Below are 25,081 nucleotides of genomic sequence, written 5' to 3' on the forward strand. Positions count from 1 at the left end.
TTTAATATTCACAGACACTAGTCTATATCACTATTAGAATAAAGGATTTAAGAATACAGAACTTACCAATCACAATCCTACTCTTCCTCTAAGGTAAATTCTTTCAGCATTATTCCTCACAGCATCTCAAAACAATGAAAATTACATAAATCTGACTAAACTTGACACATATGTTTTTTTTGAGTTGATGACAGTGGGTGGTGTTGACTGTTTACATGGATCGCCTCAGAATTTTAGCGGATAATGAGGTGACTATATATCAGAGATGGGCACTCGAGTCGCATTTTAATAGACTTCAAATTTGACTCAACACAAAAGACTTGTGAATATTAAAAAAAAAACTCAAGTCTTTTACATCCGTTGGCAGTTTGACACACGATCTGAATCATGATTCGATACACTGCTTCATGAAGATTCGGAGCACAAATGAATCAGTGTTTTGAAATCGGCTATCACTAAATAAGTCGTTATTTTGTTTTTTTTGTGAGGTGTGTATAAGTGTACGTATATTTTTTCTGCACAACAATAATTGTATCTTTGGTTCTGAGGTTTGATAGGTTTTGATAATGACTGATTTTTTTATTAATGACTCGAGACTCGACTCGGACTCGTGACAAAAGACTCCAGACTTGACTCAGACTCCAGTAATAAAGACTTCGGACTTGATTCGGACTCCAGCTTAAAGACTTCAGATTTGACTCGGACTACAGATAAAAGACTTGTAAATACATTTTACCTTGCACGAAAGTGCTGTTGCAATGTGAACCATAAAGTTTTACATCTTTACAGACATTCACTATGTCACCAAGTGAGTGGTGCTCTCTTTGTTACAAAGCGGAGTAGAGAATGACATTGTGGGGGTCGCAGGTCAAGCTGGCTGAAGAGAAAGGTATGGATATTTTTCACTCTTCAGTCGCTGACCTGGGCGAATTGCTGGATCAGGATGTGCTATCACTTGCATCACCTGATCCAGCAGATAGCGCTCTATTGGCTTCCACATCCAGCTCTTCATCCTCCAGGACAAGTGATTTCTGTCTGGACATACTGTCCCGCTCTTGTGAGCCTTCTTTTTCTCCCGGATCTCCATGCTGAGGTTGAGAAATCATAGAAGAAATTTCATTAATCTCTTTCATCATGCTAATTCCACGAATGTAGAGGGAACGCAAGTGTTCCATGAATGTAACTGAGACATTCTTTTACCAGGAGAAATTTTTTTTTAAAAACAAATTTAGACCTCTGGTTGACTTGACATGGAATAACCTTATAGTTTTATATATATATTGTATATTAGGTATTAGATGGTTGGGTTAGACCAGTGTTTCTCCAGGAATGAGGTTGAGAACCACTGGGTTAGACCATTATGTCCTGTGGTATTCTTTCAAAGTCAGAGTAAAACCTCAAATAAATAAATAAATAAATAAATAATTTATGTTCCTTGCTTATATAGATGGAGTCTCCAGTGCCTGCAGCCACCTTCACAACTTCCAAAAATTACATCATGGAACCAAACACGACTAATACAGCACAAGCTCTCTGTGAAGTCCCAGTTAATTATGTTTTCATATTTGCATACTCACTAGTGTTTCTTGTCAGTCTGGTGTTGAACTGCATCACAATGCGTGTGTATTTCTGCACTAATCAGCGTGTCCAGTCCAGCATCACGGTCTACATGAAGAACCTTGCCGCAGCTGACTTCTTTCTTTGCCTTTGTTTACTTTTACGCATTGCTTCCTATGCCAACAATTCAGACGTATTGTTCAATATTTACTGCAGCTTTGGAGCAACAGCCTTGTATATAAACATGTATGCAAGCATTCTCTTCATGGAAGTTATTGCTGTAAACAGGTATATGTCTCATGCTTGTCATTACTTAATTTTTTAGCAGTACAAAAATTTCTAATAATGTAATGTTCCTGCTGCAAACGCGTTATTAGTCACATGGCAAATAACAGCTCATTTGATTGGCTAAAAACAGCCTGGAAGAAGAACTGAGATCCTGCTAATTGAGCAAAGATGGAAGATTAAGAAACCAATAAAGAAACCAATAAGAAACAATACAGAGTCTATAAAACACGTCAAAACTCCAGGAAATAAAACAAGCATATCGGTGAGAAACAGTAGGCTACATCCATTAAATTACCATGAAATTGTTAAGTAACTTACGTGTCACCTGGCCACAACCTAAAGATCTCTGCATAAATGCTGATAATTTATTTGTTATTAAAGTATCAACATTTACAAACCACTGTTAATTTAACATAAAAGCAAGCACTGGCAGTGCTGTGTGCATGATTCGACATGGCAGAATGCGTGCAAAGAGCACTCCTTTTATAATCCCTAAAAAGCTGACATCTCAGTTCATCATGATTTCACAAAGCTCCATTGACTCCACAATGAACCTTTAATAATGTCTACATTTTGTTATAAACAGAGGATTTGCCAGCATGATAAGCATTCAGCACTGAACAAAAACTCTGTCGTTTTGAGCAGTGAGTGGATTCTAACTTAAAGGTGCCCTAGAACCAGTTTTAACAAGATGTAATATAAGTCTAAGGTGTCCCCTGAACGTGTCTGTGAAGTTTCAGCTCAAAATATCCCATAGATTTTTTTTATTTTTATTTTTTTAACTGCCTATTTTGAGCCATAATTTTATATGCACCGATTCAGCACGCGACCCCTTTAAATCTCGCGCTCCCCCGCCGACTGCCTTAACCAGCATAAACAAAGTTCACACAGATAATATAACCCTCAAAATGGATCTTTACAAAGTGTTCGTCATTCGTGCTGCATGCATGCATCGATTCCTGTGAGTATAGTATTTATTTGGATGTTTACATTTGATTCTGAATGAGTTTGAGGCTGTGCTCCGTGGCTAACGGGCTAAAGCTAACATTACACACTGTTGGAGAGATTTATAAAGAATGAAGTTGTGTTTATGAATTATACAGTCTGCAAGTGTTTAATAATGAAAATAGCGACGGCTCTCTTGTCTCCGTGAATACAGTAAGAAACAATGGTAACTTTATTAACCACATTTAACAGTACATTAGCAACATGCTAACGAAACATTTAGAAAGACAATTTAAAAATATCACTAAAAATATCGTGATATCGTGGATCATGGATTATGTCGTTATTATTGCTCCATCTGCCATTTTTCGCTATTGTCCTTGCTTGCTTGAGATTCGCCTGTTTTTCTGAGGTCTTTTAAACAAATGAGATTTACATAAGAAAGAGGAAACAATGGTGTTTGAGACTCACTGTATGTCATTTCCATGTACTGAACTCTTGTTATTCAACTATGCCGAGGTAAATTCAATTTTTAATTCGACGGCACCTTTAAATATATCTGATTGGCCATTGCGTCCATGAAAACAACAGATATGTCTGTGATTAGCTAAATTGCTCAACGCTGCAAGCATTTTTATTATTATTAGTTGCTCTTGTTTTAAATAATCAACACATAACACTTGTATAGCCCATTTAAAGTGTTTATTACAAACAAAGTATTAAATGATAAAAAATGAATAAATGTAAATGAACAAAAATTCACGCTGCATTTACTGTCCTGTGAAAGCACCCCTACTTCCCGTTCCCCTGGGTAAGTGTAACAGGGTTAAAAAGGTGTTTCCACGTGCTACACATTTTCAACCTGCACACTCCACCCATAGAATGAACTGGTTCCGGTAGGGTCATTTAGATTTGCGCCAGCCTAGAGAGTGAATGGCTGCGGTGAGTGAGTGCTCCGTGATAAAAGTATATTGTATTAATTGTATAACCATTTTATGGACTAATATTGATATAGATATGTGTTTAAATGTACATTGTATGATTTGTGTTCATGTTTCATCACATTTGTGGTAATATCAAGTTTGTTCACCTCAATATAGAACACGCACGAGAGTGATTTGCGAATCTGATCACCGCTGTTTAATATGTTGTCAACAGGTACATATTTCTCAATTGTGTTATTGTATAACTGTTCATATAAATATTAATCAATTTAGATTCACGCCAGCCTAGAGAGTGAATGGCTGCGAACACGCACGAGGGTGATTTGCGAATCTGGGGCCGTATTCACAAAACATTTTATCTTGCCACTAAGAGTTCTCCTAAATAGCAGTAAAAGTTCTTAGCTAAGAGTTTTCTCTTAAAACCTATTCACAAAGCTGCTGAGACTAACTTTTACAAAGGAATAGACTGAAGTCTTAAGCTAAGAGTAAGGGCGGGGTTGACCTCATTGCTATGGAGTATAGGCCTACACACAGTGATTGGCTGAAGTCAGTGATTTAATAATAGATATATTGTAGAATGAGGTGTCATGTTTCCATATTAAAATAAAGGTTTTAAAATACAATTGTTCCCTATTCAAACAAATATTTTTTTTAATAAAAATGTTGCCATAGTCAAAATAAAATGTTGCCATATTGTTGCCATAAAGGTTTTAAAATGTAGGCTAAGTGTCACTAATTAAACTAGTATATACAGTTAATTGTCCACCTCTTGGATGTCTTCATCTCAAGAGAATGCAGAATTCAAGCGACAAATTATGTTTTATAAACAAAGTTTGGGAGAAACACATTCAAACGGTCTTTCTAATCAGCTCGAGAGGAGGAATATATACACAGACGAGAGCCACTCGCCTATAGTTACTTCGACAGTTTTCTGCATCCCTCCGCCCTCCGTTCCTCACTCTCGGCTGGGGATACGGGGAGAACTTTGGGTTTGGGCTAAATTCCAGGCTCAGAGCCCTCGATCCCCTTGGACAGCACACCAAATACACTAATTATATATATTTTACTCTATTCAGTCATTTGTAAGTGTGAACTCATGAAAACCACTGCCACAGGTTATCAGACAATATTAATTTATTTATTTGTTAATTTTTTTTTTCTTTTTTTTGGCATCTCATCGTAGATTCAGATCTATAAATCAAATTGTATTGCATTTATGAAGAAAAGGTTCAGCACCCAAGGCTCTATCGCTATTCCCTCAATGGTGTACAGTGTTTTTGGGTGGATTAGGACTGTTTGTGATTTGGTCTTAGTGACTTAGGAGTCCTCTTGACTACTCCTAACGTTTCACAGATTTTGGAGCTAGTTTTAGCGCTAAAATGCTTTGTAAAATACTCTTAGAGCAAAAATTTAGGACTCCTAAAATTAGGACTGACACGCCCATTATTTTTAAGAGTTTCTCCTAAATCGGCAAGTTAGGAGCTACTTTTAGCCTTAAAATGTTTTTGAATACAGCCCCTGATCACTGCTGTTTAATATGTTGTCAACAGAATAAAAGCCTGTCTTCAAGCGCGAATTGGTGTCCATCCTGACTTTTACACAACACAATGCAGAGACAGCCCCGTTCCAATGGTGCCGTGACCGTGACTCTGGAAGCAGCGTGCTGAGACGACTGATTGGAGATTTCCAGAGGAGTTTGTGCAGTGGGTGACGAGTTTTCACGTCGGTGCTGTTAAGGTGCGGTCACACTGCACTTTTTGTTCCACTGACTTCCATTCAAACGCACGCGAATGTGTCAGACCGGAAACGCAAGCTTGTGCGAAAAATTTCGCATTTCGCTGCATTCCAAAGTTCAAGTTTGGTGAACTCTGACCTGCGAATTCACATCACGTGAAGACGTGCGACCAGTAGAAGATCGATTTGTCATGGCATGACCTCTTGGCTGAATTAAAAGAATTATATTTTTGCAGTAAAGTCGAGTAGGTTCTATATTTTTACATTTTAAATGTATTACTTTAAGTTATGTGTTAAATTCATGTTTATAAAAAAGACGCTGTAGACCGTGATGTCATATCACGACCGTTAAAGCATCCGAAAAAATTTCGCACGTTCAAAGTCTAGTGTGACCGCGGCTTTAGGCACAATACCATTTCTAATAAAGGAATATGTTTCACCGTTGAGAGGAGCAAAGTGCTGGTATTGTGGTATCCATTTGAAAGCATTATTGACTTATTTAACTTCAAACTTTTAACTTTAACTTCAAAAAAAAAAAAAGAAAAAGAAAGAAACAATATTTTTGATGACTGAAGTTTATTGATAAGTATTATTGTGGTGAAGACTGAAATCTGAACAAATACTTTTTATTGAACTTTGAACTGAGAACATTTTGAGAACTGAAGTTTTTTTTTTCTCTCTTTTGGATAATCTTTTATCCAATCTTTTTTTTTTTCATCATTGGTATTGTCAAAATTGGGTATGGAGAACAGTTTTGGTAGAGGTAGAGGTCTCTTCATGTTTTATCCTATGTCATCTGTTGGGAGAGGCAGACTTAATTATACTCCTCTATACACATCGACTCCAATGTCTGCCTTAGAGGCTGTTGATGATGTAAATGATAATTCAAGTCCACCTCAGTTTAATGAAGGTAGACTGAAACAACCAAGTCTGAGAGGGGATGAGTCAATGGAATTAATAGTGGGGATGGTAGAACAAATGGAACGCTCTACTGGGGAGAGCATTGCTACCTGTTTAGAGTCTAAAATGTGTAGTTCAAGTAATACAGACTCATCTGTCTTGAACAGAGTTCTAAAATCTGAAATCAAAGAACCTGTTTGTTTGAGGGGTGATCGGACTGATCCATACACAATACATGAGTGGGAAGCCATAGAGCAGTCATATTTGCGCAAAATAGGGACACCAGTCCAAGAACAAGCTGATGAAGTCATGAGTAGGCTTATGGGGTGGGCACAGGAAGTTGTGAGTGTGGGCTTGAGCAGTAACCTATCTATTGATTTGTCCAAAAGTCCAAGTCCTATTTTTGATTTGCTGAAGAAACATTTCAGTGACAAAGCTTTTTCAAGCATGCCATTAGCTGATTTTTATGGCACACTCCCACACATGGGTGAGGACCCCTTTGATTATTGTCTGAGGCTAAATAGGGCCATGGACATGGCTGAGGATTGTTTAAAAATACAAAATAAAAAGACTGATGATCTGTCCCATGAGCTCACTGTAATGTTTATCCAACATTGTCCAGATCCTGAGCTTTCCCTAATTTTCAAGTGCAGACCGTTGGAACAGTGGATAGCAGCATGTCCATGCGCGTTTGGAAGAGTATGGTAGAGAGAAATGATGTAGCTCTGTGTCTAGAGTTCCCCCAGCCATTCCTCTTCTGAAACAGGAAGTTGCTGTTCAGCCTACTGAAACAAAGGTTAAGACAACTGTTAAACCAGAGTCTGTTCCATACCAAACTCCAACTAATGAGCATGTTGAACCCATGCAACGAATCTTAGCGATGCTAGAATGTGTCTTGGACCAAGGGCAATCAAGAAATCAGTCTGGTATGGAGCGTCATGCGTTTAGGTCACAGAGAAGCAGAGTGAGGGCTACTCTACTATGTGAGGTGTGTGGAGATATTGGCCACACCACCCATTTTCACTGCAGAGCAAATCATCTGTGTTTTCTTTGTTGCAAAGCAGGTCATTCACGTGTGGAGTGTTCTAAAGCCAAAGCCTGCACAGCGGCCGATAGGATGCCTGAGTTGGATGCTCCTCCACGTACGGGAAACGAATAGGCCTGCAGCAAAACACCAGAACCGGAGGGTCATGTGCCGTTGGAGAACATCAGATCAACAGAGCCCCTTGAACTAGTCTGTATAGACTTTTGGTCTGCGGAGGACTCTGCCAACCGGTCTCTGGATGTTCTTGTTGTAACAGATCACTTCACAAAAATGGCTAATGCTTTTTTGTGTCCAAATCAGTCTGCCAAAGCAGTGGCACATCAATTGTCTTCTTAGGGCATATACACTCTGATAGAGGAGCCAACTTTGAGAGTGCCCTGATCTCTGAGATGTTGAATGTCGCTGGAGTCCAAAAATTGAGAAAAAACTCCCTATTATCCGATGGGTAATGGAGCATGTGAGAGGATGAACAGGACGCTGGGCAACATGATACGTGCTCTGCCAGCAAAGACCAAGAATAAATGGCCGCAAGTACTCAAAACTCTAACTTTTGCCTATAATTGCACCATCCATGAAACCACAGGGTATGCTCCTTTCCTGTTGATGTTTGGGAGGATTCCGCGGCTGCCCGTTGACCTTGTATTTGAAACTGTTCTGGACAGTCCAGATGTTGTGAATTATGACAATTACATCCAGGCTCTTCAGAGAGATATGAAGGAGGCAATGCACGTTGCACAGTCATCTGCTACAAAACAGCTTAAGAGACATGCTGACTTGTACAATAGGAGAGTCAAGGGTGGACCAATTGATGTTGGTGATAGAGTTTTGCTTGCCAACAAGGGAGCACGTGGGAAACTGAAGCTTGCTGATATTTGGGAGGATGCAGTGTACACTGTTGTTGGACTTAATGCAGACAGTCATACCTTCAGAATTCAGCACAGTCATACTGGTGTTGTGAAGACTGTACATCGTAACCTTATAATGCCAGTAAGCTTTCTTCCACTTCCTGATGATGACTTGGAAGGAGATATGACCGAAAACCACCTAAGTGACTCTGAGAGTGTTGATTCTGTGGTCACTGATGTGTCTGAAGATACTTCTAATTACAGGACACAAGCGTGGGTATCACAGCTACCTTCCGATAACACGAACGATGCAGACATGTACGATGTTATTGAGGCTTTACAAGCCTTGGATACGGCTCAGTCTAATGAATTGGAGCAGGATGTGATTAACAGCCCTGATACAACCCAGCTGAGAACTGAGGGTTATGATGATGTTGAGAGTTTGGACAGGAGTGTACCTGAATCCACTGCAGAGCAAGTTGAAAAATCTACTCCTGTTTCCTTGAGTGCTGCAAGGCCTAATGGTGGTCACCATGTAGAAGCTAATTCAGTGTCAAATATAAGTGTTTATAACTTTCCTGCTGAACATTCACTAAGTCGTGTGAAATCCAGAGCTGGTAGACTGTTTAAACCAGTTACGAGATTTATTGAGATAATGAACCAGCAAAAAGTTCTGAGGTAAACATGAATATGTTGCTTGAATTTTTTTTCTATGGTATACATTTTGCTCTATTGGTTAATGCAAATGTTACTGATATTGTTTATATTGGTGTGTTTTGGATGCTTTAAGGAGTGTAATGTATTGATTTGAGACAGGAGTGAAGTCTCTCTGCCGAGTAACTTGTGTGTCCAAATGTATGAATTGTCATTGTTTAGCTAACATGTAATGGCCATGTTTGTCTAAGAGTGTCTAGGGCAGGGATGGGCAACTTCAGTCCTGGAGGGCCACTGCCCAGCAAAGTTTAGCTCCAACCCTAATCAAACACACCTGAATGAGCTAATCAAGGTCTTTAGGATTAGTAGAAAGTTATAGGCAAGTGAGTTTTTATCAGGGATGGAGATAAACTCTGCAGGACACTGGCCCTCCAGGACCGGAGTTGCCCATCCCTGGTCTAGGGGATTGGCCACCTTCTTTTCACTTTAATACCTGTGGGGAATAGTGACTATACTGAATTGAACTGACAATTTTTTTTGGAGTTTTGAACACTATGCATTTTTTTTTCTTCTTCTCTCTTCCTATTACTGTATATGGTTCTTGAGGTTATGTACCTGATGTTATTATGTGACCAGAACTAGACCTAGAGCTGATGAAAGCCGACTGTGTTGTTGCCTGCATTGGGGAAAAACACACTGAAAGGACCACAGGCGACTGTCAACATAGCAAATGCTATGAGAGAGGAAACTAAAAAAAAAGTATATAGTATAGTATAGTATTTTTTTTTTTTTTTTTTGATAGTTTATTTTGAATATAGTTAACAATATAAATGAGACACATTTTGAATAAATGAGGGCACATTTTGAGTATAGCGTTTTACCTGGAAATAAATCCTGTGCACTGGAGAAAAAAAAAAAAAAAAAAAAAAAAAATCCTGCTTCCAGTCAGTGATCTCACAGTTATATTCATTCATAATGTCCAGTGTGGACCAATATCTGGTCAATATGATTCTCAAATCTATGAGATAAAAAAAACCCTCTGTGAGCATGCTGATAATAGGATCATATCAACTATTGTATTAACGTTAATATAATGTCCACTTGTAGCCTGTTGAGAAAAGATTATTTTATTTTATTTGATCATATTTTATTTTTATGCAGTGAACTTCCCAAAACTATTTTTCTAATTATTTTAAGACAATTAATTTAACTGAGTGTTGGATTCCTGCATGGGTCATGTATTGTTGTGAGTGGGAACCATGCATTGTAGTGTTTGTTCGTATGGGACGCTTGTCTGTGTTGCGCACTATTCCTATTGGGAGTACGTGAGTTGCGCCAGCCTCAGAGTGCGAGTGGACGCTGACGAGGCAGGACGCATTTTTTCTCTCTCCCTTCTTCCAGCCATAGTTGGTATGTTTAAAGTTATTTATTTGGTCAAAGTTCATGAAATATAAAACGAATGTTCTGAGTTTGTTTTACAAATGTATTTTTGTGCATTGATCAATTTATGCGAGTTTTATGCAACTCTTGTCTGGCGCACATGGAGCTAATTAACTCATGGTTTGTGCACAGCGTTTAACGGAAGAAGTTAGCGCAACTGATGTTTCACTGATCAAGTGTCCCATGTTTTTCCAGATCAATAAATACTGTTTCGGAGCTGGCCTGTTGTCTCCAGAGTAAAATTCCTTATGTGCAGAATCGGATCTGCTACATAAAACTGGTGCCGTGACCATCTTGGATACAACTGATCAGCCGCAGCCAATCACCGGGTGTTGTCTGTTCACGTGGAGCTGTTGCTGTGACCATCCTGGATTCAACAAGCCGGTCGTTGCCAGTTGTTGCAGTTGTTGCCAGTTGTCAAGTCAGGGGTGGAGTCCTGTCTTCCAGCATCAATTGATGAAGTTTCCTCATTTCAGTAACATTCAGGTTTTTTCACATCACTGAGACATTGAATTTCGATTCATACACGGAATCATTAAGACATTGACTTTTGGATCGGACATTGAATCAGTAAGACAATTTATTTGAATCAATTTGTTTTATGTACAGCTGATTACAGAAAGTAAAATGTACAACATGTCTACACCAGTCTTGGGGAGGGGTAGAGGTTTCAGCAGTCCAGATGCTGTTGTGAGACGTAAAGAAAATGATCAAATTGGCGATGTCAAATTTAGCCTTTCACAAATGGGGAAAAAGTCAACTCTGGTGCTTCATCATTCACACCTACCCCAATTAATGATGATTCTCGCTTGCAGATAACAGAGCTACTTGAGGAGCTTGGTAGCCAAATTGGTGATAGTATTTTGGACCGGCTCTTAGCTGATCGTAGTCCTTCTGTTCTGGGGCATCAGACTACCCCCAAAACAGTCAAAAGCGAGCTGGCTAGCACTACTCTCGACTTATCCAAGTTGAATCTGATTGTCTGATCTGATAAAAGGTAGCCTCCTATTTTCCGTGGTGATGGTACAGATAAACATACTGTTCATGAGTGGATAGAGTTAATGGAGGTATACTTACAGAAGTGCGACCTCCCAAAAGCAGAGCACGCCAATGAAATCTTGAATCATCTTCTGGGCAGAGCTAAAAACATTGTCAAAGTAGGGCTGAAAAGTAACCCCTCACCGGACTTGGTTGTTGCTCCCGAGACCATTTACAAAATGCTCTTACGTTATTTCAGTGAAAGCCCAGAGTCTTGTCTCCCGCTGGCAGACTTCTACTCCACTCTGCCACATGACAATGAAAGCCCTGTCGACTATTGGGTCCGTCTCAATAACGCAGCCGAAATCGCTGATAATCACCTGCAGAAACAGGGTGGCGGAATGAAAAACATTTCACAAGAAATCACAATGATGTTTATTAGGAACTGCTCTGATGCTGATCTTTCTAGTGTGTTCAGATGCAAACCTATCACCAAGTGGTCTTCAGCAGAGGTTCAAGAAGCGATCGATGAGCATCAAAGGGAGCTGAGAACAAAGAAACTATGCTCTTACTCTGTCCCTGGCCATTCATTCCAAGTAGCTACTGCCACCGTCAGGCACACAGAGACTACTACTGTGGACAATACTGCAGTGAACGCAGCAGTGTGCATCCCCAGTACCCAGACCACTAAGCCTGAGATCACCACAACGCCTCTACATACAGTCTTGACTGATACGGGTATGTTAGAGCGAGTGCTCAGCATGCTGGAAAGGGTGCTTGACCGTACTAATACACAGGCTAATACACGTGATGAATACGATCCTCAACTGGACACGACCACAACGCAGCCCTGAAGTATCAGCAGAGATCGAGTCAACTGGATCATCCATTGTGAAGGCCTCATCGACACGACAGCCAGTAGCACAGTTCCTCAACAGACCTTCCATACCGGCGTGATGAATACGATCCTTAACTGGATGGAACTGAAATAAATACTTTGATTGTTGCAATCCTATCAGACTTATGATAGCAACCTGATTGTAACAAAGCACTGTTCGCCAGAGGAGAACTGGCCCCCCGACTAAGCCTGGTTTCTCCCAAGGTTTTTTTTTTTCCATTTTAACACCTATTTGCCACTTGTTTGCCACCTGATGTCACCTGATGGAGTTTGGGTTCCTTGCCGCTGTCGCCTTTGGCTTGCTTAGTTGGGGACACTTGACATTTGATATTCAATAGTATTCTTGACATTTATTCAACAGTGCTTCTGATCTGCCTGCATTGACACTATTATTTAAGAGCTGTTGTGCAGCCAAATTATGTACCAGTTATCAATGTAAAGCTGCTTTGACACAATCTGTATTGTAAAAAGCGCTATATAAATAAAGGTGACTTGACTTGACTTGACAGGCTGCTCCTAGTAGATCGCAATTGCCCTCTTGGTCACGTCCATCCAGATGTCGTTTTTGCGGTGAGAGAACCCATTCCACACGGTCACACTGCATGTCAGAGAGAAGATGTCTGATCTGCTTAGAAGTTGGTCACCAGCGCAGGGATTGCCCTAGAAAAAGTGTAGAGTCTGGGAGCCACCCTCAGGTTCAGGGAAACTGACACACCTACACTTGGGAGGGGATAGTGTGGGTGAAGAATTTCATACCCTCCAAGATGATGCATCAAGCATATACGAGTCCAAATGTAAGTCTGTGACTAGTGATAATTTGATTCTGTTTCAGAATGTGACCCAGTTGGCATGGGCAGACAGCCTTTTCTATACTGACGTTTTAGTCAATGACAGCATTCCTCTAAGAGCTTTGTTGGACAGCGGCTCTATGGCTTGCACCATTAGCGAAGTTGCTGAATCCCGTTTGCTGGATGCTGGCTTGTCTCTGGATCAGTGTGAGATGCAAGCCAACATTATGTTGGTTGGATGTGGTGGAGTTCAGGTTGCGCCAAAGTGTACTTACCAGCTGAAGATGAGAGTGTATGAGTACGAGGTCAGTGTACCTACCCTGGTTGTTACAGGCCAACGGGACGAGTTGATACTGGGCACCAACGTTCTTAAACTCATCTTGAGCCAGTTTAAGCAGAACCCCTCATACTGGCGTGTGGTGAAAAGGCCTGAATCAACTAATGATTCTGATGTTGAACAGTTCCTCAGTGTGCTTTCTGGTCTTAACAGATGGAGAGGTGATGAGATGCCTGACATCATAGGAACTGCCAAACTGGTTCAAGCAGTCACGCTGCTGCCTAAGCGGGAACACCTGGTGTGGGCCAAGTTACCTCCTACAACGCCTATTTCTGAGGGCAGCGCAGTGTTGATTGAACCAACCAAGTCGCCAACCCATAAAAAAGATATCATTGTGGGACGTGTGGTGGTTTCCATGACCGCTGATAGATGGGTACCAGTAAGAATGCTCAACCCGTATGACAAGCCTATCACTTTGAAGAAAAATTCTAAAGTTGTCAATGTTTCTCCTTGTGTGGCATTGGAAGATTTGGAATTTGATTCTGAGCGACCCTTTACAACTGTCAAAACACAGAGTCAGTCTCTGCATGATGATCCACCTGAGCCAGACATCCAGGACATTCTGCAGAAGATGGGATTGAGTGACTTAGACATTGACTCTTGTGAAGTGTCACCTCAGTGGAAAGGCCAGTTATTGCGCTTGGTCCAGAAATTTGAGCACAAGCTAGACTGTGGTAGAGCGAAAGACTTCGTGCATCACATCCATGCACAACGGCCCTTTCCGTTTACCTTATTGGCGTGTGCCACCAGGGCATTATCAGAAGCTACGCCAAGTATTGTCAGAGATGGAAGAATGAGACATCATCCGTAAATCCAGCAGTGAGTGGGCCTCTCCCTTAGTTCTTGTGTGGAAGAAGAGTGGTGACCTCCGCATCTGTGTTGATTATCGCTGGCTGAATTCACGCACAATAAAGGACGCACACCCTCTTCCTCATCAAGCCGATTGTCTTGCTGCCCTGGGAGGGAATACTTTGTTCAGTGCAATGGACCTCACGTCTGGCTTCTACAACATCTCCATGTGTGAGGAAGACAAGAGACTTACAGCCTTTACCACACCTCTAGGTCTCTATGAGTTCAATCGTCTTCCACAGGGGCTATGCAACAGCCCAGCGAGTTTCATGCGGCTCATGATGAATATATTTGGGGACCAAAACTTCCTTACTCTGCTGTGCTACTTGGATGATCTTCTAGTGGTAGCTCCCAGTGAACAAAAAGCCCTGTGTAGGACCTTAGGTCATTTATTAGCTCAATTAAGTATAAAGAATTAAGTTACAGGGAATAAGAATCGAACCAACTGTAATTGATTCACTGTAAATGATTCAGAATTAATATTTAACACTTCATCAATTATTCGTCCAGTGAAAAATTGAGGTTAAAGTATTCTACCAATTCTGGATAAAATATTATTCTGTGGCCAACAGTAACAATATTTTATTATGATTATTATAAGCAAGAGGTAACTGATCTTTGAGTTTAAGACAGTAATTTGATACACAGCACAAGAAACTCGTATATGTGAAAATCAAAACAAGCTTTATTGACTACTTCTAATGATTACAGGAAACTAAGGCTAAACACACACACACATTCATACGCACACACACACACACATTCACGGAGTTGATATGAGTTATGACAGAAGTCCCAAATACTAACTAAACATCGCAACCTGAGGAAAATCACAAAAGCAGAGCTTTGGCTTGATTCTTTAGGTTTAAAGGAGTTTTACCAGTTTCCAGCAAGAGAGAGAAGTTTGCTTGTACCTGCGTTTGCTCTGACAGCTGAGGTAATCGGGTTGTTCTGCGACTCGCGTGCAGCGGAGTCCCGTTCTGGATTGGCTGTCTTTCAGGTGACGTCTTCTCGGGAAAGCCCTTCGTGGGCTGCGCGGAAGCTTTAAAGTTGTTGCCGGCTGGTGAAACGCGCTGTTCTGAGCAGTTTTCTTCTTTGGAGACTTTGGTCAGATATTTCACGGAGTGTTTTGGAGTCTGGATGTGACGGCTGTTGAATGGTCAGCTGCGCGGCTCGTGGATGACGTCGGCGACTGTTAGATGGAAAATCAGCCCCGGTGAAGGATCAGTTCTCAACTTCTTCTTTTCAGCATGACCCAAGCAACTTTTCCGCCGTGGTCAAAGTAGCGGTGCTTCGGCTACTGGGCTTCAACGACTGTGCTTCAGTCCGACTTCCACTTCGACCGACCTTTTGACCGATTTCTGACAACTAGCTATTGGGAAAGCATAGTTTTAAAGGAGGAAGTTAGCTCCGTCCCCCGATGTGTTTCTCCAATGAGACGTTGCTACGGAGCTTAGACACGCCCCGTCTATTGTCCATTGATTGTGATGTCCGTGGAACATAATCATGTTTATCAGTTACTTCATAAAGTTTCCTAATATTTCTCTGGTACCAAATTTCAATATTTCATTCACACAGAATTACAGAGAATTATAAATTCTGCATTTAGAACTCAAACATGACACACTTCTTACACACATATTACTAGACTGACCTAATTAAAACAATGATTACAATAATGCATTTGAAGAAAACCCACATATTGAATACATTGAATAGACATGTTAGTAATTACATCATGGCATGTATTATTCTGTATATAGTTTAAAATGATCTCTTAATGATGGTCCATTTGGAATTCACGATTGAGTCTGTAAGCATAAAGTCATTGAACAGCGACCGGAGTCACAAGTGACCGGGTCAAAATGGATTGCTCAACACAAAGGAGGTATAGATAGGACCGATTCGTCTTTAAATCCGTTGATGGGTGTTTTCCTGTTCCGTCCGATAATACAAGAGGGTTTTGTGAGAGAATCAATAGATTTAATGTGATCAGACCCTCGTGATAGGTTCTGATTAGTTTATTGCTGATGAGCTAAGAAGTACTTTAGACAGAGTCCTTTGTTAAAAGAAGTCGCGTCATCACTTCTGTTAAGGCTAGGTCTTTCCTGTCAGGAAATGAATCTTTTGGACCAAATGAAGCTTTGTTCAATCATGCCTCTGGCTGATAAAGCCATTTGGTAACGTCTGTCGAACGAGTCCCTACACCTGGAAAGGTTGGAGATGGTCTTTGACAGATTGAGTACTCATGGGTTGAAGTTGGCACCTAAGAAATGTTACTTCCTGAGACGGATTGTCAGATTTCTTGGCCATGTCGTGAATGAGCATGGAGTCGCGACCGATCCAGACAAAATTGCAGCCATTACTGCCGTCACCAAACAGAACCTCATGATGGATGATGGAGTGTCACCCTCACCAAGAAAGATCAAATCCTTTTTGGGTATGGTCATGTATTACCAACGGTTCATCCCTAACTGTTCTAGTATTGCTAAACCACTCTTCACTTTAACTGCCACAGCCAAAGTAAAAAAGGGCTACTCAAGAGGAGGCACTGTCTTCAGGAAACTCAGCCCGTCAGACTGGACTAGAGAGTGCGTTCAATCCTTTGAACAGCTTAAGTCAGCTCTTCTGAACTCCGTGGTGTTAGCTCACCCTGACTTCACCCAGCCATTCATTCTTTCTACGGATGCCTCTTTGGATGGTATAGGGGCAGTATTATCACAAATACCCGAAGGGGAGTCTACGGCACGACCTGTCGCTTTTGCTAGTAAGGCACTCACACGGGGCCAGTCCAACTACCCCGCGCACCGTCTTGAGTTTCTAGCATTGAAATGGTCCGTCTGTGATAAATTTAGCCATTGGCTAAAGGGACATCCTTTTACGGTCTGGACGGACAATAATCCGTTGACTTATATCCTAACAAAGCCGAAACTAGATGCGTGCGAACAGAGGTGGGTGGCTAAGTTGGCCCCGTACACCTTCGACATCAAGTATATACCTGGTGCCAAAAATGTGGTCGGCGACACATTGAGCCGTCAGCCATTTGTCCCCAGCCGTGTGAGTCAGAGACTAGTGGCAGAGCCCTACAACCATCTGCTCGAACAGTCTGAACAGATAAGAGAGGAGACAATCCGGAGTTCCTTTAGGCTCAGCGCAAACCGCCAGTGTGTTGGACATCCTTTGGATCGGTGTTCCTTGTCATCCGATCAGGTTTCTGCTGTCTTGGAAGCTCATGCACAGTGGGAAGTGGGAGCACAGAATAGAGTTATATCTTGGCTTGCTCAAGAAATCCAACAAACATTACCAGTTGGGCAGAACCCCTTACCTGTCTACTCACTGAAAGAGCTTCAAGAGAAGCAGGAAGGTGATCATGTGCTTTCAAGAGTTCTGTTCTATGTGTGTCGAGGTAGGAGACTGTCTCGTAGAGAAAGAGCTAAAGAACCTTACAAGGCTCTGAAGCTACTGAAGCAATGGGACAAACTAAAGTTGTTGGATGGTATATTGTACCACATCTGCAAGGACCCAGTGACTAAGTTTACACGTCACCAGTTCATTGTCCCTGATTCGCTGGTCGGTGTAGTCCTGTGCGGCATCCACGACGAGGCAGGCCATCAAGGCCAAGGAAGAACGTTGTCTTTGGCAAGACAGAGATTTTCATGGGTCGGTATGGAGAGTGACACCCGAGAGTATGTAAGATGCTGTCAACGTTGTGTGGTCAGCAAAACCACTGAACCAGAGGGAAGAGCCCCATTAGAAAGCATTAGAATCACCAGCCCATTAGAATTAGTGTGTGTTGACTTCTGGTGTGCTGAGGATTCTTCTGGCAAAAGTGTCAATGTATTAGTGGTAACAGACCACTTCACGAAAATAGCGAATGCTTTCCTGTGCAAGAACCAGTCAGCAGCTCAAGTCGCTCGTTACTTATGGGATAAGTTCTTTTGTGTCTATGGATTTCCACAAAGAATCCACTCAGACCAAGGAGCGAACTTTGAAAGCAGGTTGATCAAGGAACTTTTACAAATTGCTGGTGTACAGAAGTCACGAACCACAGCTTATCACCCGATGGGCAACGGCCAAGTCGAGAGGTTCAATCGCACCTTGGATAATATGATCAGGGCGTTGCCTCCGAGAACCAAACAAGACTGGCCGCAAATGCTGCAAACCTTGACTTTCGCTTACAACTGTACTGTACATGAGTCATCCGGCTTTGCACCGTTTTTCCTCATGTACGGTCGGATTCCCAGACTGCCTGTCGATTTGATGTTCCAGAGCGTGGATCGGGATAACAATGTCACAGACTATGACTAGTATGTCAGAAAAATGAGGGACGATCTCAAAGAAGCTATGTTACTTGCACAGGCCAACAACACTGCGAGTCAACAACGACAAACTGAGCATTACAATAAAGACGTCAAAGGCCGTGATATTGAGGAGGGCGATTATGTGTTGCTCGTCAACAAAGGAGAGCGTGGGCGGTGCAAGCTAGCTGACAAATGGGACTCAACTTTGCATGTTGTGGTATCTGTGGATACGAGATGTCATACCTACCGTGTGAGGAACACTCGGACCAATCAGAAGAAGGTGGTTCACAGAAACTTGCTCCTACGAGCCAACTTCTTACCTGTCGACGAGAGAGAAGACTGTGTAGAACCGGCCTTCGACGACTCCAAGTCAGGCTGTGAGACTGAGAAATTGTAACGAAATTGTTGAGTCAGCTCATTCCCCAGCTTGTCCATTAAGCTCATCGGTAGAAGAGGAAACCTGGGAACCCAGTTCTAGAACAGGACTAGAGCATGTCCCAGATGGATCAGTTCTCAGATGTGAGAATCAGGAAAATGTTCAGAACTCTGAGCCTGACCTTTCTACTGTGGATGTGGAGGAAGTTGATCGTGACACAGAAGAGGCCATGCCGCCTGATGGAGTCTCTGGAGAGATTGTTCAGCCTTTAACCAAAACAACCCACCAAGTCAGAACTAGGGCTGGCAGATTTGTAAAACCAGTTAATAGACTGATTCAAATTATGACCCAGAAAACCCTCCTACGTAGCCCTTCGCTCAGCCTTCTCAGGTCAAAAGCTTCCTAAGTGTGAGATGAAAATTTCCTATCAGTTGTTATTCATCTGGGGTATAATATAAGTGGTGATCAATTCAAGTATCTTTGTAGTAGTGTTCATGGCATTTCTTTTGCGGGCAGACGCTTGAGAGTCTGGCCAACTTTCTTTTGTCGCTCTCCCAGTTTGTTGGGTAACATGTAACTGTAATTTTGTCAGTGTGATCACATCCCCAGTGTCATTGAGTCACTAGTTTTAGACTAGTTTTATGAAGTTCAGGGGGCTGAATGTAGCCTATTGAGAAAAGATTATTTTATTTGATTTGATCATATTTTATTTTTATGCAGTGAACTTCCCAAAACTATTTTTCTAATTATTTTAAGACAATTAATTTCACTGAGTGTTGGATTCCTGCACGGGTCATGTATTGTTGTGAGTGGGAACCATGCATTGTAGTGTTTGTTCGTATGGGACGCTTGTCTGTGTTGCGCACTATTCCTATTGGGGAGTACGTGAGTTGCGTCAGCCTCAGAGCATGAGTGGACGCTGACGAGGCAGGACGCATTTTTCTTCTCTCCCTTCTTCCAGTCATAGTTGGTATGTTTAAAGTTATTTATTTGGTCAAAGTTCATGAAATATAAAACGAAATGTGTTCTGAGTTTGTTTTACAAATGTATTTTTGTGCATTGATCAATTTATGCAAGTTTTATGCAACTCTTGTCTGACGCACATGGAGCTAATTAACTCATGGTTTGTGCACAGTGTTTAACGGAAGAAGTTAGCGCAACTGATGTTTCACTGATCAAGTGTCCCATGTTTTTCCAGATCAATAAATATTGTTTCGGAGCTGGCCTGTTGTCTCCAGAGTAAAATTCCTTATGTGCAGAATCGGATCTGCTACACACTCTTAACAGAAAACATGGTTTTTGTTATGTTATGCATGCATGTATTTTTGCATATCATGAAGAGAAAATTTTGTATAGGCATGAATTTAAAATTACAGTACCAGTCAAAAGATTAGACACATTACTATTTATAATGTTTTTGAAAGAATTTGCATTATCATCAAGCCTGCATTTATTTGATCAACAACAACAACAACAAAAAAAAACAATACTGTTGTGAGACGGTGAGAGGTGAGATGGAGTCCAGGACAGACGGAGACTGTGACAACTGTGAAATATTATTGCAAAAATACAGAAAAAAACAGCAATATTGTGAAATATTATTACAATTTAAAATAATGTTTTTCTATTTTAATATATTTTAAATATAAAATATAAAAAATAATGTATTTGTGATACAAGGCATCTAAACATTCATATTACCTCTATGGTATTTTATATATTATATATAGAGCCTAAATGTTAATGTGCAGTTTAATACAATATATGTTGCTAACATATTTTATTTCAGTATTTATTACGTATTTAAATCGATTTCATTCATCTCAGTATAGCAATATAGTTTGGGAAAAACCAATATGGCAATTTACTAATGTAAGTTATAGTAAATAAAACTGCATGTTGATCTGCCCCATTAATTCACACTGAGACACACAAAACTTGCAGGATTTCTTTTTTTTTTTTTTTTTTTTTTTTTTTTGTTATAGCGGTTTAATATTTACAGACACTATATCGCGATTATATTAAAGAACTTGAGAATAAAAAAAACTTACCTTTCATAATCATCGGCTCGATCTAGTTGATCCTCGAAATGAAAGTGAAACCAGTCATGCTCATCCTCTGAGGCAAATCCTTTTATAATCATTCCTCATCACATCTCAAAATGATGAAAAGTACATGAAACTGACTAAACTTGATGTGTTTTTCCAAGCTGACGTGGGTGTTCACTCTGTTGCATGAATTGCCTCAGAATTTAAGTCTGAATAGCACGCCCGCTCCATGGGCGTGGCTGAATTAGTGGATAATGAGCTGAGCCGTGAACTACTGACATGTCTCTCTTTTCATACAGATTACATAAACAGAGAATATTTGTTTTCAATTTGACTTTCATGATTTAAAACCTGACATTTCAGTGTTTCTTTAGACATACAGTATGTCTCATTTTTGTGTGATTAGTATTCACTAAGTTACAGTTCATTTTCTAAGAACTATCAGATTGGACTTCATTCAGAGAGAGATGACAGGTCACACATCATGTTAGTTTTCTTTCTTTTGCAAAAAAGCACAACATTTTGTTTTTACTCTGAGTGTACACAAATACAAGACTATATTTCACAGATTATAATGGTATATAACTCTTAATTGATAAGTCCAATTGTGACAGAGTATTTTTAGTCTCTTTCACAATGGTAAGAAAAAAACTGAGGTGGTATCGCTGGCAATACCACCAACTCCAGAGTGTTAAGGCTGAATTAACAGCAGACTTGTTGAAAGCAAACACTCTGCGAGTGATGTGAAAACAGCTGTTTTTTTTTTTTGCTTGTGAGATCGCAGCCACCGCTGTCCGCACTGTCACACCAATACCAGTCTCGCAGAGGCTTCTTCCTGAAGAACGACTCGTCTGAGTTGACACTCTCAGTAAATTTTCAGAGCAGGAACAACACATCCACTTGGCTCCGAAGCGAAAAGCAAATATGCAAAGCACCTGCTGCTTATTATATACTCGCGCTACAGCACAGGGCAGCTGATGCAATTATCGCATGCCAATGTGCACTGTCTAGTTTTAGTTACACTCAGTAAATTGGTCTCTCAAAGCGACCCCCAATTCATCGTTCAGTTCTGACATATGTTGAATGTGACCAACTGAAAGGGAACAATGTCTTCTCGACATGCCGACAACACAAATCAATATCTTCCAGGCCTTAGCTACAACAGTGTTTGAATGTCAAAGTAGACTTCACGGGCAGCCAAAGAAAACCAAAGGCTGTGTTGCAAACCCACATAGGTTTTTGCAGGAAGTAAGACTGGAATTATAACTTAAAACTTGACAACTTGTTTCAGTAGTTCAGATGAAATCAAAGCTCTTAAACACATATTGCTCCATTTTCCTGCAATGTGTCTACTGTAATATTTGGATAGACACTTAAGACAAATGACAAATTACTGGTATTGAATGAATGTTGAGTATATTATACAGTATTTTACATGTAAATAAATGCAGTTGAAAGTAAAGTGCTATTGATAGTGCTCTTTACACTCTTTTCAGGTACCTGAAGATTGTTCGGCCACTGGAGACTCATGCTCTGCAGACAGTTCATACCGCCCGCTACATTTCTGCAGCTATTTGGCTCTTCTTGATAGCCACATCTTCCATCTACTTAATCCTCTTTCTCCTGACCTCCTGGGGTCATGATCAAAAGCTTGATGAATTTACCTGTGAATCTCTGCACAGTCTCCAGCTCAGTTTGGCCTACAAAATCATCCATTGTGTGACCATTGTGGTCTTCATTTCAGTCCTAATATCTCTGACTCTTCTATACTGTAAGACTCTTCAAAAGCTCAGACAAGTTCAATTCTCTACACACACCACAAATAGTACCCAAACATTCACAAAGTCTAAGCGCAACATGCAAGTGCTAATAATTATTTTCTGCGTGTGCTTTGTGCCCTATCATCTGGTCAGACTGCCTTACGTATTTATCAAACCCCTGCTGCATGACTGTTTAGCAGTCCATGCATTCTACATTCTGAAGGAGCTGACCGTCCTGCTTGCAGCACTAAATGCCTCCCTGGATCCACTTATTTACTTCTTGTTTTGCAGGGCCTTCAGAGCCCGGTTTAATTTTAGGAGTTGCCAAACCTGTCCATGAATGAGGGCTAGATGGTTTATGTATTAATGTGCCTTTGTGATGTGCTTCCCTATTCTTTTGTTATTGCCAGAGCATAAGTATCTTAACTTAAACAATGTGGGTGCAAAATGAGTGACATTGCAGTGGAAAATGAGATGTTGCACTTATGAAAATGGGATGTAACTAAAACACTGATAATAACCCTAAGCAATTGTTTCCATAATGAAAAATCTGAATTGTATAAGATGAACTTTCGAATGTGATACAATCTTTCAGAGATCATAATGATATATATAGGGTACAATGGGGCTTAAGGCATCTTTGATTTTATTTTCCTCTAAACCACTAGATGGCACAAAAACTTGCCGCAGCACTTTCCTAAACATCCGCTTTTCAAAATGCACTTGCAAATTTGTCTGATCCTTGACACGATTGAGGGCAGCAACGCAAAGTTGATTCTGAGGTAGTTTGATCTAATATTTGTTTTTTGTTTTTTTTTTTTTTTTAAATGTTTTTGATTTAAGTATCAAATGAGAATCGATTAAATTAATGTTTTTGTATTTTCAGATAAAGGTCTTCTTAATGACTTTCAGTTTTGTTAAAGGTAATTCAAGCAACTGTTTATAAATAATGGAAGAATATGTAAAAGTATGGTATTTGGGATAAAAAGTGCACCTGCTGTTGGGGCAAAAGGCACAATAATTAACATGATAATGAAATTCTAGATGACTTGTTGATATGACATGTTTAGATTCAGATGGCGAATATCATATATCAAATGGGTGGGTATCCATCTTAGATATAATACCCATAGGCTATTTATAATGAAACAATCATATTTAAAAATATTATATTAATTTTATCATAATAAAATATTGTTTGTTACTACTGTAAATCTATATTAAATATTATGGGATGTTTAGCTTCAATGCTTTCAGGATCTTTAAAGTAATATTTTTATATTAACATAGGCCTATTTTAATGACATTATATTTATTGAACAAAAATTAGTTTTTTAATTTATCAAAATAAACAGAAAATTGTACAAACTTGGCTATAGTGATTCTTTTGAACAAGTATTAACATAGACATTATTTTAGCTAAAGTATTACTGTGTGCCTTTTACCCTACGCTGGGGACCCCCCTCACCACCTCATACATTTCTAAGATTTTTAAACAAAATTAACCACTTTTATGATTTATTTTCACACAAAATATGTTGCTCCATCAATGTTCAATACAAACATATATATATTTTTCCTGTAATCATACACTATGAGAGTAGTGAAAATCACATTTTTAAAATCACCTTTAGCCCCGTTGTACCCTATAGTTTTAGTATCAACAATGTTTTAGATGTTTCTCCTAAAATTCCATAGGAGAAATAAAAGTAGACACATATGAGACATGAGAAATATCTGAAAGAAAATGGGTCAAAGCTGAGAATGTGGTGGAAGAAACAATGAACATCTCTTTATTGTCTTGCTGTAATATTCTTTTCACGACTCCATTATAGGATTATTTTATTGCTCAGAGGTTTTTCACCTTTAATGGACAAGGCAGTAGGAGGAGAGACAGGAAAGTACCTTCAGCTGGTACTTGAACTTGTACTGTCTGAGGTGCAGTTGTGCCTTGATGTCTGTGTGTTGCCCAGAAGGCTATGGTTCTGACAGAGTTTAGTCTAAGCTCAGGATACTAAGAGGTAATTATTTTATGTCTCATTTAGGTATCATCTTTATCTTTCACCTTCAAGGTAGCCCAGCACTGTATATGCAGCACATTAGAAAGGATTAGATATGTTTAAGATGTTTAGCATAACATAAATACTTTCTTTTTAACAAATGTAACACTATCTGTGCTTCATGGTTGTAAAAATAAGATCTCCTTAACATCTCAAATGTTTCTGCTACACATAAATGAGGTTACATTAACATCTAATTGAGACTTTTGCTTGAGTCTCCTGCTTCTCACACTTCTCAACATCTTCTTTAAGAGACCTCAACAACATCACGCATTGTGCTGTTTTTCTTTCTAAATTACTGTGCCGCTTCCTTGTGGTTAAACACACAAACAGT

General features: G+C 40.1%; 1 protein-coding gene across 1 annotated transcript; it reads left to right on the forward strand.

Moving 5' to 3' along the window:
• The first annotated feature begins 1,484 nt into the window (after window positions 1-1,484).
• LOC125249631 (P2Y purinoceptor 14-like) lies at window positions 1,485-24,858 on the forward strand. The gene is made up of 2 exons (XM_048161958.1): window positions 1,485-1,845; window positions 22,424-24,858. The coding sequence occupies exons 1-2, from the start codon at window positions 1,499-1,501 to the stop codon at window positions 23,025-23,027; spliced, it is 951 nt and encodes a 316-aa protein (XP_048017915.1). The 5' UTR covers window positions 1,485-1,498; the 3' UTR covers window positions 23,028-24,858.
• Window positions 24,859-25,081: the final 223 nt, after the last annotated feature.

This window comes from Megalobrama amblycephala, linkage group LG16 (genome assembly GCF_018812025.1).
Source record: "Megalobrama amblycephala isolate DHTTF-2021 linkage group LG16, ASM1881202v1, whole genome shotgun sequence".
NCBI classification, from domain to species: domain Eukaryota; kingdom Metazoa; phylum Chordata; class Actinopteri; order Cypriniformes; family Xenocyprididae; genus Megalobrama; species Megalobrama amblycephala.

What these genes read in the sequence shown, in the direction of transcription:
- LOC125249631 (XM_048161958.1), top strand. Translation starts at nt 1,499, where the DNA reads ATGGAACCAAACACGACTAATACAGCACAAGCTCTCTGTGAAGTCCCA. An exon ending in GAAGTTATTGCTGTAAACAG is followed by an intron (nt 1,846 to 22,423) that starts GTATATGTCTCA and finishes CACTCTTTTCAG; the next exon opens with GTACCTGAAGATTGTTCGGC.